General features: G+C 43.7%; 1 protein-coding gene across 1 annotated transcript in view; it reads left to right on the top strand.

Moving 5' to 3' along the window:
* The window catches only part of LOC311233615 (ATP-binding cassette sub-family G member 4-like), a gene marked incomplete at both ends in the record, with an annotated part of 93849 nt that extends 81391 nt beyond the window's left edge, over positions 1–12458 (top strand). The window contains 3 exons of the mRNA XM_084320582.1: positions 6147–6305; positions 8466–8584; positions 12236–12458. Coding sequence (XP_084176708.1) covers positions 6147–6305; positions 8466–8584; positions 12236–12458 — 501 coding nt within the window. The remainder of the gene's footprint in view (positions 1–6146; positions 6306–8465; positions 8585–12235) is intronic.
* Between the last annotated feature and the right edge of the window lie 710 nt (positions 12459–13168).

The following is a 13168-nucleotide window of genomic DNA, read 5'->3' as shown; positions in this document are numbered from 1 at the left end:
GAAATTGGTCCCTGATTTAATTGCCCCTGCTATCTGTCATATTATAAATCAATCCTTTAGTGAATGTTTGTATCCGCAACAGTGGAAAACTGCCAAAGTAATACCACTGCCAAAAAATTTGAAATTGCCATTCTCAGGATCTAATAGTCGTCCCATAAGTTTACTGCCAGTTCAGTAAACTGATGGAAAGAATAGTAACAGATTAAATGCTACTTTTCTTTTAACACATTGACCACTGATTTTCAACATGCATATCGTGAAGGACATTCAACAGCGACTGCTTTAACCCAAATGACGGATGATTGGCTGAAAGAGATAGATAAAAAGAAAATGGTTGGAGCTGTCTTGCTTGATTTTACTGCAGCATTCGACATCATAGATCACAAATTCTTACTTAAAAAACTTGAATGTTACGGTTTCTCCTCATCTGCACTATCTTGGATGCAAACTTATTTAGCAAACCGGAAACAAATAGTTTTTTTTAATGAGAGTTACTCAGAAGTTAAAACGGTAAGGTGTGGAGTACCCCAAGGAAGTTGCCTTGGGCCTTTGCTCTGAGTCTACACCATATTTACAAATGACATGCCTCTTGTCCTAAATAAGTCCTATATTTCTATGTATGCGGATGATTCAACGATTTACACATCAGCCTCAACACCCAATGAATTAAATACGGTCCTAAAGGCAGAGTTGCAATCAGTGATGGAATGGATAAAGAATAACAAACTAGTTCTAAACATATCAAAGACAAGTAGCATCATTTTCGGTTCAAACCATACTCTAAGAACGAACCCAGTCTTGAAACTTTTGATAAGTGATGTGGTAATTAATCAAGTCCGGAGACTAAACTCCTAGGGGTAACATTAGACAGTAAATTGTCATGGTCACACCATATAAACAATATAGTAGTGAAAATGGGAAGATGGATTTCTGTTGTTAAAAGATGTGCTCATTTGTTACCACTAAATTCTATCAAACAGGTAATTCAAGCTCTGGTTTTGTCAAATCTTGACTATTGTCCTGCAGTATGGTCGAATGTAACGACGAATAAACTGAAAGAATTACAAATGGTACAAAACAAAGCAGCACGTATAGCGCTTCGCTGTGAGTACAGAACTAATGTTGCAGCGATGCACAGTTGTTTAACTTGGTTACTTGTCAAACATAAATTATGTATTCACTAGGAATATTCTTGTTACAAAGATCCCCTCAATTTTATATAACAATTTATCTATAAGTCTTGACAGACACAACCATTCCACCAGACATGCTTCTGCACGAGGTTTTACACTTCCAAAAGTGAGGTCGAATGCAATGAAGCGAACTGTCATGTTCCGTGGTATGCAGGAATGGAACTCTCTTCCCAGACATGTTAAGCAGGAGAATAGTAAATGTTGTTTCAAAATCGTGGTAAAACAACATTTTCAACCAAAGAAATTGACATTCCCTAATAGATTGTGTGTACGTAAATGAAAATGTATGTGTCTGATAAAGGGATAGGTATATATGGATGAAAAGGCATGTGTCTGATAGGGATATATTATTAAAATATTGTATAATTGGCTGATATGAACATAGATAATGTATGTAAAAGCTAAATAGTATATTATGCTGTATTGTATTATGAATTAATTATGAGTAGGTATTATTGTATTGTATTATGAATTCATAAAGCGTATATATTGTTATATTGTATTATGAATTTGATTAGGGTTTTTATTGTTGTTTTAATTGTCTGTATGATGTAAATGTTGTGAGTGTATAAGTCTGTAACTGTATTTTACGTGTTATGGACCCCAGGAAGAATAGCCCCAGCACTGCTGTGGCTAATGGGGATCCTGTTATGGTTTGTAACCGACCCCAATCGCACAACACAAGACAGGTATGAGAGTAAGCCAAAACAGGGCAAAATATTTATTATTGAACAAAAGGCGGCACTGTCCCTTTAAGGGAGAACACAAAACCACTGGAGTCAAAGAAAATAGGGAAAATGCGGCACTGTGCCTTTAAGAGGCGAACAGGCTAAGGGACAGGGCCAGGGCAAAATGTCAAGGACCAGGACCAGGGGCACTGGAGAGGCCCGGAGAGGCGGGCTGGAGACAGGGACAGAGAACAGGGTTAAGGCCTTGGACAGGGCGAGGGCCAGAGCTGCTTACAGGGATGACAGGGTTCCGACGGCGGAGGCCTGGCAAGGAGATCCCCCTCGGAAGCTGCAGACGGGCAGCGCAGAACACCGGGGTCCCAGGGGACCGGGGCGAAGAGACGCATCCTCCCGTGGAACTAGGAAGCGATGCGCGCCGGCTTGACATCTGGAGTGGGAGCGCGCCGGCTTGACGTCTGGAGTGGGAGCGCGCCAGCTTGACGTCTGGAGTGGGAACACCACTCCAGGCCTGGCACGGAGATCCTCCTCGGAAGCTGTAGACGGGCAGCGCAGAACACCGGGGTCCCAGGGGAACCGGGGCGAAGAGACGCATCCTCCCGTGGAAATAGGAAGCGATGCGCGCCGGCTTGACGTCTGGGGTGGGAACACTGGAAAACCTCCCGTAGAGAATTAGAGAGCGCAGACGGTGTCCCACTCCAGGCAAACGGCGACAGGTGGTGATGGCTGGCACGTCGTCTCACGCCGGAGACGCGGCAGGTGATGGTAACGTCCAGGACTCCATGAACACTGAACATAAAGATACAGAGTCCAGAACACAGAACCAGCATACAGAACAACCCGACCAGGACTGGAGGGGAGGTCCAGGTATTTAAAGCCCTCTGGGGCGCTAATCATAAACTATGACAGCTGTGAAAGGTAGTCCAAGGGTGGGGGCTGGTGAAGAGTAGAGGAGAGTAAAACATCGCAAGGGTGGGGGCTGTTGAGGAGAGTAGACAGGGAAAGTCCAAAGGTGGGGGCTGGTGAGGTGAGGAGACAGGGAACAAAGGTCCAGGGAACAGGCGAATCCTCACAGATCCAAATAAACTTAAACTTAAACTTCACATTGGTGTTAAAGATCCTGATCTTGGTTGTGATGGAAATGTCTCTTGAGCTCCAGATGTTCTTTAGTTGGAGAAAGGCTCCTCTGGCCTTGCCAATCCTGGCTCTCACATCAGCATCTGTTCCACCTTGCTTGTTAACCATGCTGCCCAGGTAGGTGAAGTTGTCTACCTCTTCCAAAGCTTCTCCTTCCAGAATGATGGGTGATGTGTTGTCAGCATTGATTCTCATGACCTTGCTCTTCCCTCTGTGGATGTTAAGCCCAAGCCGAGTAGAGTTGTCAGCGATGGTACTTGTCTTTTCCTGCATCTGCTGCTGGGTGTGAGAGAGAAGGGCCAGGTCATCTGCAAAGTCGAGGTCTTCTAACTGTGTCCATAATGTCCATTGTATGCCATTTTGTTTCTCTGCCGTGGATTGCTTCATGACCCAGTCTGCAGCAGGAACAGAAATGGTGACAACAAACAGCCCTGTCTCCAGTTTTTTCCTGGAAGGTGTCGGTGGGTTGACCGCCATGAATCACCCTGCAGGTCATCCCCTCATAGGAGCTCCTGATGATATTTCTGTACTTCTCTGGCACTCCGTAGTGTCTGAGTAGCTTCCAAAGGGTCTCTCTATTCATGCTGTTGAAAGCCTTTTCGTAGTCAATGAAATTAATTAATAGGGGTGAATTCCACTCTAATGACTGCTCCAGTATTATCCGCAGTGTTGCAATCTGGTCTGTGCAGGATCTGTTTTTGCGGAAGCCCGCCTGGTGGTCTCGTAGCTGTGGGTCGACGGCGGCCTTCATCCTGTCCAGTATAATCCTGTTGAATACTTTTCCTGGGATGGAGAGTAGTGTGATCCCTCTGTAGTTTGCACATTGGCTCATATCTCCTTTCGTTGGTATTTTGACGAGGTAGCCCTCCTTCCATTTTGATGGGAAGTGTTCTTCTTCCCATATCTTCTTGAAGAGAGGATGGAGCATCTCTTCCATCGTCTCTATATCGGCCTTCAGTGCTTCTGCCGGAATACCGTCGGGTCCTGCAGTCTTGCCGTTCCTCAGCTTCTTGATGGCTTTGCGGACCTCTTCCTTTGTTGACACGCTGCAGTCTATCAGCATATCCCTGTCAGCTTGCTGGATGTCTGGTGGGTCCTGTGGTGCTGGTCTGTTTAGCAGTTCCTCAAAATGTTCTACCCATCTTTCCTTCTGTCTTTCCTCTCCGATGATTGGCTGTCCATCTTTGTCCTTAACTGGTCTTTCTGGTTTACTAAACCTTCCTGACAGCTTCTTGGTGGTGTTATACAAGTCTTTCAAATGTCCATGTCTAGCTGCTTCTTCAGCCTCTGCCACAAGACTCTATATAGTCCTTCTTGTCTGCCTTGATGCTTTGCTTAACCCTTTTTGTGGCTTCTGTGTACTGGTTTTGTGCTTTGACCTTTTTAAATACAGCTGAAATAAAATAAAATAAAATTATGACTATAGACAACCCAAGAAGAATCAAGAATCAAGAGGTTTATTTGTCACATACCAGGGCATACAGTGAAATGCGGGTGCTCATGCCCGCATCGATTGTGCATAATACAATAATAAAATAGACATAGAAAAAAAAACAGGTAAGACATAAGATGTGCATGATAAAAATAGACATGCTAAATTCCTGAGAAGGCACTGGTTCCTATGTAGCTACACTACTATACAATATCCAATTTTAACTCTGTCATTATGTTATACTTACTATATCTAAACTATACTATACACGTAGCGTGTGTACATAGGCGCTTGCCTGACCGCAGCAGCTTGATATCCATACAGCGGCACGTGGTGTAGTGGTTAAACACTGTCGCCTCACAGCAAGAAGGTCCAGGGTTTGATTCCCGCTTGGGGACCAGGTTTCCGTGTTGCCAGGTACCCAGGTGGGGTATCTCCCAGGCCTTTCTGTGTGGAGTTTGCATGTTCTCCCCGTGCTCGCAAGGGTTTCCCCCCCGATAAGATAAACCCAATGGAAAAACATGCACAACAACAAGATCGCTAACGCTGTGGCATCCTTGACGAAGACGGACAGGAGCACTTGTTCTGAGTCCCCTCCTCTACTCCCTGTACACACACGACTGTGTGGCTCAGCGGAGTAGCAACACAATCATCAAATTTGCTGACGACACAGTAGTGGTGGGCCTGATCTCTGCAAACGACAAGAGGGCCTACCTGGAAGAGGTCAAGGTCCTGGCGGGATGGTGCCAGGAAAACAGCCTCTCCTCTCTCCTGGTTTGGGAATAGCACTGCACAAGACCGAAGCAGACTACAAAGAGGGACACGTTCAGCCGAACGCACAATTGGAGGGGGCTCCCCACCCTCCAGAACATTTACAACAAGCGGTGCAGGGGCAAGGCTAAGAGAATCATTAAGGACTCCAGCCACCCGAACAACTGCCTCTTTGATCTGCTGCGGTCAGGCAAGCGATACCGGAGTCTCAAGGCGAGCACAGAAAGACTCAGAAGAAGCTTCTATCCCCAGGCCATCAGGCTGCTCAACGAACAATGAACACTACACAACAACCATCAAATGCACATAGCACACACATCCACATGCACACACTCACTTTAAACAAACACACTGCAGCACCCACTCTCCACACTTTATATTTATTGATAAAGGATTTGCACTACAACTCGTACACCTTACTGTAAATTGTACCTAAATTGTACCTCATCCCATTTCTGCTTTGCACTATATAGTATTGTATATTAGTACACTGCATAGTATATTGTATATTATATGGTAACTCAGTTACGTCTATTCTTCATCGAACATTGTACATATGTCTATACTGAACACTGTGACCTCATTTTCTACTTCTAATTTACATGTTATACTATGTTATTTGATACTTATCTTGTCTAGCACAGTCTCTGGAGCGTAACAGTAAGAAGCATTTTGTATAAAAGTATTCTGTACTTCTGTATGACAACTATTAAAGAAACTTGAAACTTGAAACTTGGGATTGGTCCCCTGGCGCGGCTCACATTGCGCCTGTCTGCTCCCGGCTGCCCTTGGGGGGGAAGGATGACGGGATGGGTTAATCGCAGAGACGAATCGCATACATGCATCGCATGCGTGCCGATTGATGACCTCTGAGCAGGTCCTAAATTATTTATTATTATTATTATGTTCTTCCTTTTGTTCTCGTAGGTCTTATGTCCCATCATGTACTGCAGTATAGTGTACTGGATGACAGACCAGCCTTACGAAACACATCGCTTCCTGCTCTTCATGGCTTTCTGCACCTCCACCTCCCTGGTAGCCCAGTCCCTGGGTCTGCTCATAGGGGCCGCGTCCCCCTCGCTGCAGGTGAGCATTGATTGATTGATTGATTGATTGATTGATTGATTGATTGATTGGTTGATTGATTGAAAACGTTATTAACAGATTGCAGAATGGGTACAATACGGTACGGCTCAATAGGCACAATTGTTAAGGGGATGCAAACCAGAGAAAGACTTTCGTCTTGTTTACATCAGGGTCCCCCATTTTCAATTCATAATGACATTAATGACATACGCAACATACAGATATATATCTTGACATATCCTAACCCACTAACCCAGCCTGGATCAGAACCTGCGTACCCCGCGCAGGAAGACCAAGCGTCTGCCACTCAGCGCAAGGGGGAATTTACATTTAGTAATTTATCCAAAGCCACTTACAAGTTCTGTACAACAAGTCAGCAGGAAGGGTACAACTCTGGCAGCTAAGGGTCAGTAAGATTGTTTGTCAAACAGTGTTGAAATATAGTGTTACAGTCTTGAGTGCATAGTAGTATAGATGTATTAGCATAGTAGGTAGTAGTATAGGCATATTAGCATAGTATGTAGTAGTATAGTCATATTAGCATAGTAGGTAGTAGTATCGACATATTAGCATAGTAGGTAGCAGTATTGACATATTCGCATAGTAAGTAGTATAGGCATATTAGCATAGTAGGTAGTAGTATCGACATATTAGCATAGTAGGTAGGTAGTAGTATAGACATATTAGCATAGTAGGTAGTAGTATAGGCATATTAGCATAGTAGGTAGTAGTATCGACATATTAGCATAGTAGGTAGGTAGTAGTATAGACATATTAGCATAGTATAGGTAGTAGTATAGGCATATTAGCATAGTAGGTAGTAGTATAGGCATATTAGCATAGACATATTAGCATAGTAGGTAGTAGTATAGACATATTAGCATAGTAAGTAGTATGGACATATTAACAATTAGCATAGTAAGGTACTACATGGTCCTATAAAAATAACCCTAATTAACCTTACTGTCATGCACTTGTCCTAATAAACTAACCTACACTGTAGCACTCAACACTTTGATATACATTGTTACTCAGCTGATAGAGCTGTGCCCTTCCTGATGACTTGTCGTACAGAACTTGTAAGTCGCTTTGGATAAAAGCATTCAGCTAAATGACAAATGGAAATGTATTAGGTAGTAGTATAGACATATTAGCATAGTAGGTAGTAGTATAGACATATTAGCATAGTAGGTAGTAATATAGACATATTAGCATAGTGGGTAGTAGTATAGATATATTAGCATAGTAGGTAGTAGTATAGACATATTGGCATAGTAGGTAGTAGTATAGGCAAGGTAGATTCCTTAGTAGCAAAATGCATAATAGTAAAAGACAGTATGAAGACAGTACAAAGGTTATTTCAGATATTCATCGACCCCACCCTCTGGCCAAGGGAGACAGGCGTCAGGCTGGCCACACCTCAGGCTCTGCCAGGAGAGGTCTGGAGAAATGCACACTATAATAATTGACTATATTAGCTATAAATATAATAATGGTAGGGCTGGGTTAAAAAAATCGATTTCCCGATTCTGAATTGATCTTCATTTGAATTAGCGATTATCGATTCATAAAATCACAAGGTCGGTCGAATTGTCGTTATGCCAATTCCCTTCCTGGTCGTTGCGCGCATTGCCCCACTGTCGGTCTGGGGAGGGTGTAGACCAGGGGTCAACAATTTAAGTTTGGCCTCGGGATAGACATTGTCCATTGGTTCTCCCAGCCCATCTCTGACCATTTCTAGCATTTCCATTGGTTATAGTGACAGACATAGATAATGATTGTGGAAATACGACAAATCTATGAAACCACTTACAGAGACATCACCCAGACGTGACATGCAAAAGCCAATGTTCCAATAAAAAGTGCTCAACTGCTTGAGAGTCAATTCTTAATGTAAACGTTGATATTTTAAACAATGAAACATGTTAGAGGGTTCCTTGAACCATTTAAATTGTATAGCATTGAATCAAATTGAATTGGAAATTGAATCGATTCGGGACCTTGTGAATCGGAATCGAATCGTTTTGGGAAACCGGTGGCGATACCCAGCCCTCATGGTAACACTTTATAATACAGCCCACGTTGTACAGTGTAGTTACTGTGTACCTTCCTCATTCACGTTTAAAAAGTAAACAAACGACTTCCTCCATCGTCCTCCAGGTGGCGACGTTCGCGGGTCCAATCACGGCCATCCCAGTGTTGCTGTTCTCCGGCTTCTTCATCAACTTCGACACCATTCCCAAATACCTGCAGTGGAGCTCCTACACCTCCTACGTGAGGTAAGGCCACGCTCCTACATCTTAAACATTAGTTTGCACTTACCACACTTAAACAGATGTGTCCTTCAGTTATTGGTGTAAAGTTGTGGAATTATCTCCATAATAATAATAATAATAATAATAATAATAATAATAATAATAATAATAATAATAATAATAATAATAATAATAATAATAATAATAATAATAATAATAATAATAATAATAATAATAATAATAATAATAATAATAATATAGCGAGCTTAAGGGATGTAATAGTGTTTGTCAATTCAAAAAGAATTATAAAAAAAAATATATTTAGTCAGTATGCAATTCAAATGTGAATAGTGAGATCAATAGTGAGATCTTTTCTTTTCTTGTTTATTATTATTATAATTTTTTTTTCTTGTTTCATCTGTGGATTGTTTGTTTCTTTGTATATGGTATGAATTATTATTTTGTGTAAATTAGGTTGTACGCCGACCATCAAGTAATACTTGTTTAGTTTAGGAATAGGGGGCAGGTAACTATAAGAATTATTCTTCTTCCTGCTCCTTTTGCCAATGGTAGAACGTTATGTATGATTTTGTATGAAAACTGTGATTGTATTGCTTCCATGTGGCAAATACAACTCTGAATCTAAAAAAAAATCTAAAAGATAAGATATTCCTTTATTGATCCCCTTGGGGAAATTCAGGCATCATAGCAGCATGGGGGAGGGGAGGTACAGGTAGTAGAAGACATGGTACAGGTCATGGAATTATAGTACAGTGGAGAAGTAGAAATAGAAATAGAATAAAAAGGCAGTGTAAACAATATACAATATAATTAACTCTGGACATGCGCATATGGGCAACAAGAATAGAATATAGAATAGATCTTTATTGTCATTGTTACAGTTACAACGAAATTTAAAAATGCAACCCTAGGTGCTAGTAAAAATATAAAAACAGTCCTAAACACAGTGTTAAATATAAAAACAGGGGTGGGGCGTAAATAACATTAATAAAACAGGGGGGTATAAAATATAATTGCACTATCTCTTAATGTTGTGTGTGTGTGTGCGTGTGCGTGGGGTGCAAGGAGACTGTTGTTTTAAAATTTAGCTGAGTTTAGTGCACATATGGCCCTGGGATAAAAACTAAACTTCAGTCTGTTAGTCCGGGTAGGCATGACGCTGAAACGCCTGCCCGAGCGCAGCCGCACGAGGTGCTTGTTGCCCGGGTGGTGTGGGTCCTTCAGTATTTTTACTGCTTTTTTGAGGCAGCGGGAGTTGTATAGTCCCTCCAGTGAGGGGAGGGGGCAGCCGATGATCTTCTGGGCCGAGTTGACGACCCTCTGGAGCGCCTTCCTCTCTGCGGCTGTGCAGCTGAGGAACCACACATTTATGCAGTAGGTGAGGATGCTTTCCACGGAGCAGCGGTAAAAAGACACAAGCAGGTCTGAGGTGGTAGTTTCTCAGTACTGATGAGGGTATGTATGCCCTCTCAGTTATTCATCCTGAGGGAAATTTGGCATAACAAATCGCTCACAGAATGGTCAACATTTAGGTAGACAAGAACAAAAGTCACGAATAAAAATAAACCTACGAATAAAATACGGTCCGGGATATACATTTCCTATGTTACATTCTAATATAACATATACAGTAAAAATATACAGAAATATACAGTAAGTGTCAAATTGTACAATGTCGGTTTAAAAGTAAAAGTAAAAGTCCAGGAAGATAATGCTGTCACCCTGTCCTCAGTGATGTAGTGAGGCACAGTGATGCATTATAAAGTCTGATGGCTGTCAGAATGAAGGACTTCCTGTGCCGTTCAGTGACAGATGATAGATTCAAATGTATTGTCATCATGCAGTACAATTACAGTACAACAAACCAGAGTGCAAATGTAACAGTAAAGTGCTGTAGTAACATACAATGTACAGATGATTAAACTGGGTATACAATATATAAATTAGCGACAAGTTCTGTACAACAGGTCAGCAGGAAGGGCACAACTCTTTCAGCTGAGTAACAACGTTCGTCAAACAGTGTTGAAACTTGGGTACTGCAGTCTTGAGTGTATAGTAGTAAAGACATATTAGCATAGTAGGTAGTAAATGTAATATAGGCAAGGACGATTATTTAGTGGCAAAGTGCATGATAGTAAAAGACAGTATGAAGGTTAGCTAATACTAGCTTTGGATAGTTACGATTACGACACAAACCAATGCAAAGTCAATGGGGTCGAGCTCCTGTCTGTACAAGCTGACTGAATAATAATAATAATAATAATAATAATAATAATAATAATAATAATAATAATAATAATAATAATAATAATAATAATAATAATAATAATAATAATAATAATAATAATAATAATAATAATAATAATAATAATAATAATAATAATAATAATAATAATAATAATAATAATAATAATAATAATAATAATACACTTTATTTGTATAGCACCTTTCATACAAGAATTTCAGCCCAACAGCAGTAGGATAGACATACAATAGACATAAGCATAACATGAACATAATATTGGCAGAATAAGAGCAATGCAAGTGCAGACCTAAAAATAGGCATAACATCAGCATATAATTGAAACTATCGGAAACACACCATATAAAATCACAAAGTAGTGCAATAAAATAGCTCTCATTTACAGAACAATAATCACGTTTTAGCAGACATAATCATAGACAATAATCTAACCCTCTCCCTCTCCCCCCTCTATCTCTCCTCCTCTCCCTCTCCCCCCTCTCTCCCACTCTCTCTCTCCCCATCTCCCCTCTATCTCTCCCTCTCTCTCTCTCCCCTCCCTCTCTCTCTCTTCCCCTTTCTCCCCTCCCCCTCTCCCCATCTCTCTCCTCCCTCTCCCTCTCCCCCCCTCTCCCCCCCTCTCACTCCCCCCCGTCTCTCCATCTCCCCTCTCCCTCTCTCCCTCTCTCTCCCTCTCTCCCCCCTCTCTCTCTCCACTCTCCCCCCCTCTCTCCCTCTCCCCCCTCTCTCCCCCTCTCTCTCTCCACTCTCTCCGTCTCCCCCCTCTCTCTCTCCCTCTCTCCCCCCTCTCTCTCCACTCTCCCCCCTCTCTCTCTCCCCTCTCTCTCTCCCCCCCTCTCTCCCCCTATCCCTCTTCCCCCCTCTCCCGCCTCTCACTCCCCCCGTCTCTCCCTCTCCCCTCTCCCCCTCTCTCCCTCTCTCTCCCTCTCTCCCCCCCCTCTCTCTCTCCACTCTCCCCCCCTCTCTCCCCCTCCCCCTCTCTCTCTCTCCCTCTCTCTCCACTCTCCCCCCCTCTCTCCCTCTCCCCCCTCTCTCTCTCCCTCTCTCCCCCCTCTCTCTCTCCACTCTCCCCCCCCTCTCTCCCTCTCTCCCCTCTCTCTCTCCCCCTATCCCTCTTCCCCCCTCTCCCGCCTCTCACTCCCCCCGTCTCTCCCTCTCCCCTCTCCCTCTCCCCCTCTCTCCCTCTCTCTCCCTCTCTCCCCCCCCTCTCTCTCTCCACTCTCCCCCCCTCTCTCCCTCTCCCCCTCTCTCTCTCTCCCCCCTCTCTCCCCCTATCCCTCTCCCCTCTCCCTCTCCCCCCTCTCTCCTTCTCCCCCTCTCTCCCTCTCCCCCCTCCCTCTCCTCCCCCTCTCTCCCCCCCTCTCTCCCCCCCCCCCCCCCTCTCTCTCCAGGTACGGCTTCGAGGGGCTGATCCTGTCCATCTACGATAACCGCACCGAGCTGCATTGCCCCACGCCGCCGTGTCCGTTCCAGAAGCCGGAGGAGGTGCTGCACATGCTGGATGTGGAGGACGCCAAGCTGTACGTGGACTTCATCGCGCTCGGCGCCTTCTTCCTGGTGCTGCGCCTGGCCACATACCTGGTGCTGCGCTGCAAGGTCAAGTTGAATTGCTGACGGGGGAGGAGAGACGTCGGCGGTTCGAGCCCCGTGTGGACGTGGGACGATATCCACCCCCGCCCCCGCCCACACCCGCCCGCCCCCCCAACAAACCGCTCCCCAACCCCTATCCGCCCACCGCCACTGCAGTATGAGATGTTAACATATCTCTCTCTCTCTCTCTTTCTGTCTTTTTCTCTCGTAAAGTACACACACACACGCACGCACACACACGCACACACACACACACGCACACACACACACGTTTTTATTACGGTACTATACTTGTGAGGGCTATTAACTAAATTCCATTGACTACATTTGTCCGTTAACCCTTCACCTAGCACAGCCATGGACAAAATGTCACTAACAAACTCAGCAAAACAGACGGCTTCTCAGTTACAGTGGGTGACAATATTGTCACAAGGAAAGATGAAATTACCTACCTGGGTTCCATCCTAGAGGCTAATCTTTCCTGTGACAAAATGGCATCCAATGTAATAAAAAAAGTCAATCAACGAACTCGATTCTTGTACCGGATCTCCTCCCTGGTAAACAAGAATACCCTGAAGACTCTGGCAGGAGCACTCATTCAAGGGTACTACGACTATGCTTGCACCTCATGGTACCAAAGCACCTCAAAGGCACTAAAAACCAAATTACAAACATCTCAAAACAAACTAGTCAGACTACTGCTTGACCTGACTCCTAGAACCCACCTCACCCCT

This window comes from Notolepis coatsorum (genome assembly GCF_963971535.1).
Source record: "Notolepis coatsorum genome assembly, chromosome: 8".
In the NCBI taxonomy this organism is placed as follows: domain Eukaryota; kingdom Metazoa; phylum Chordata; class Actinopteri; order Aulopiformes; family Paralepididae; genus Notolepis; species Notolepis coatsorum.
The sequence above is the reverse complement of the archived record's forward strand: the minus strand, read 5'-3'. Positions and strand labels throughout refer to the sequence as shown.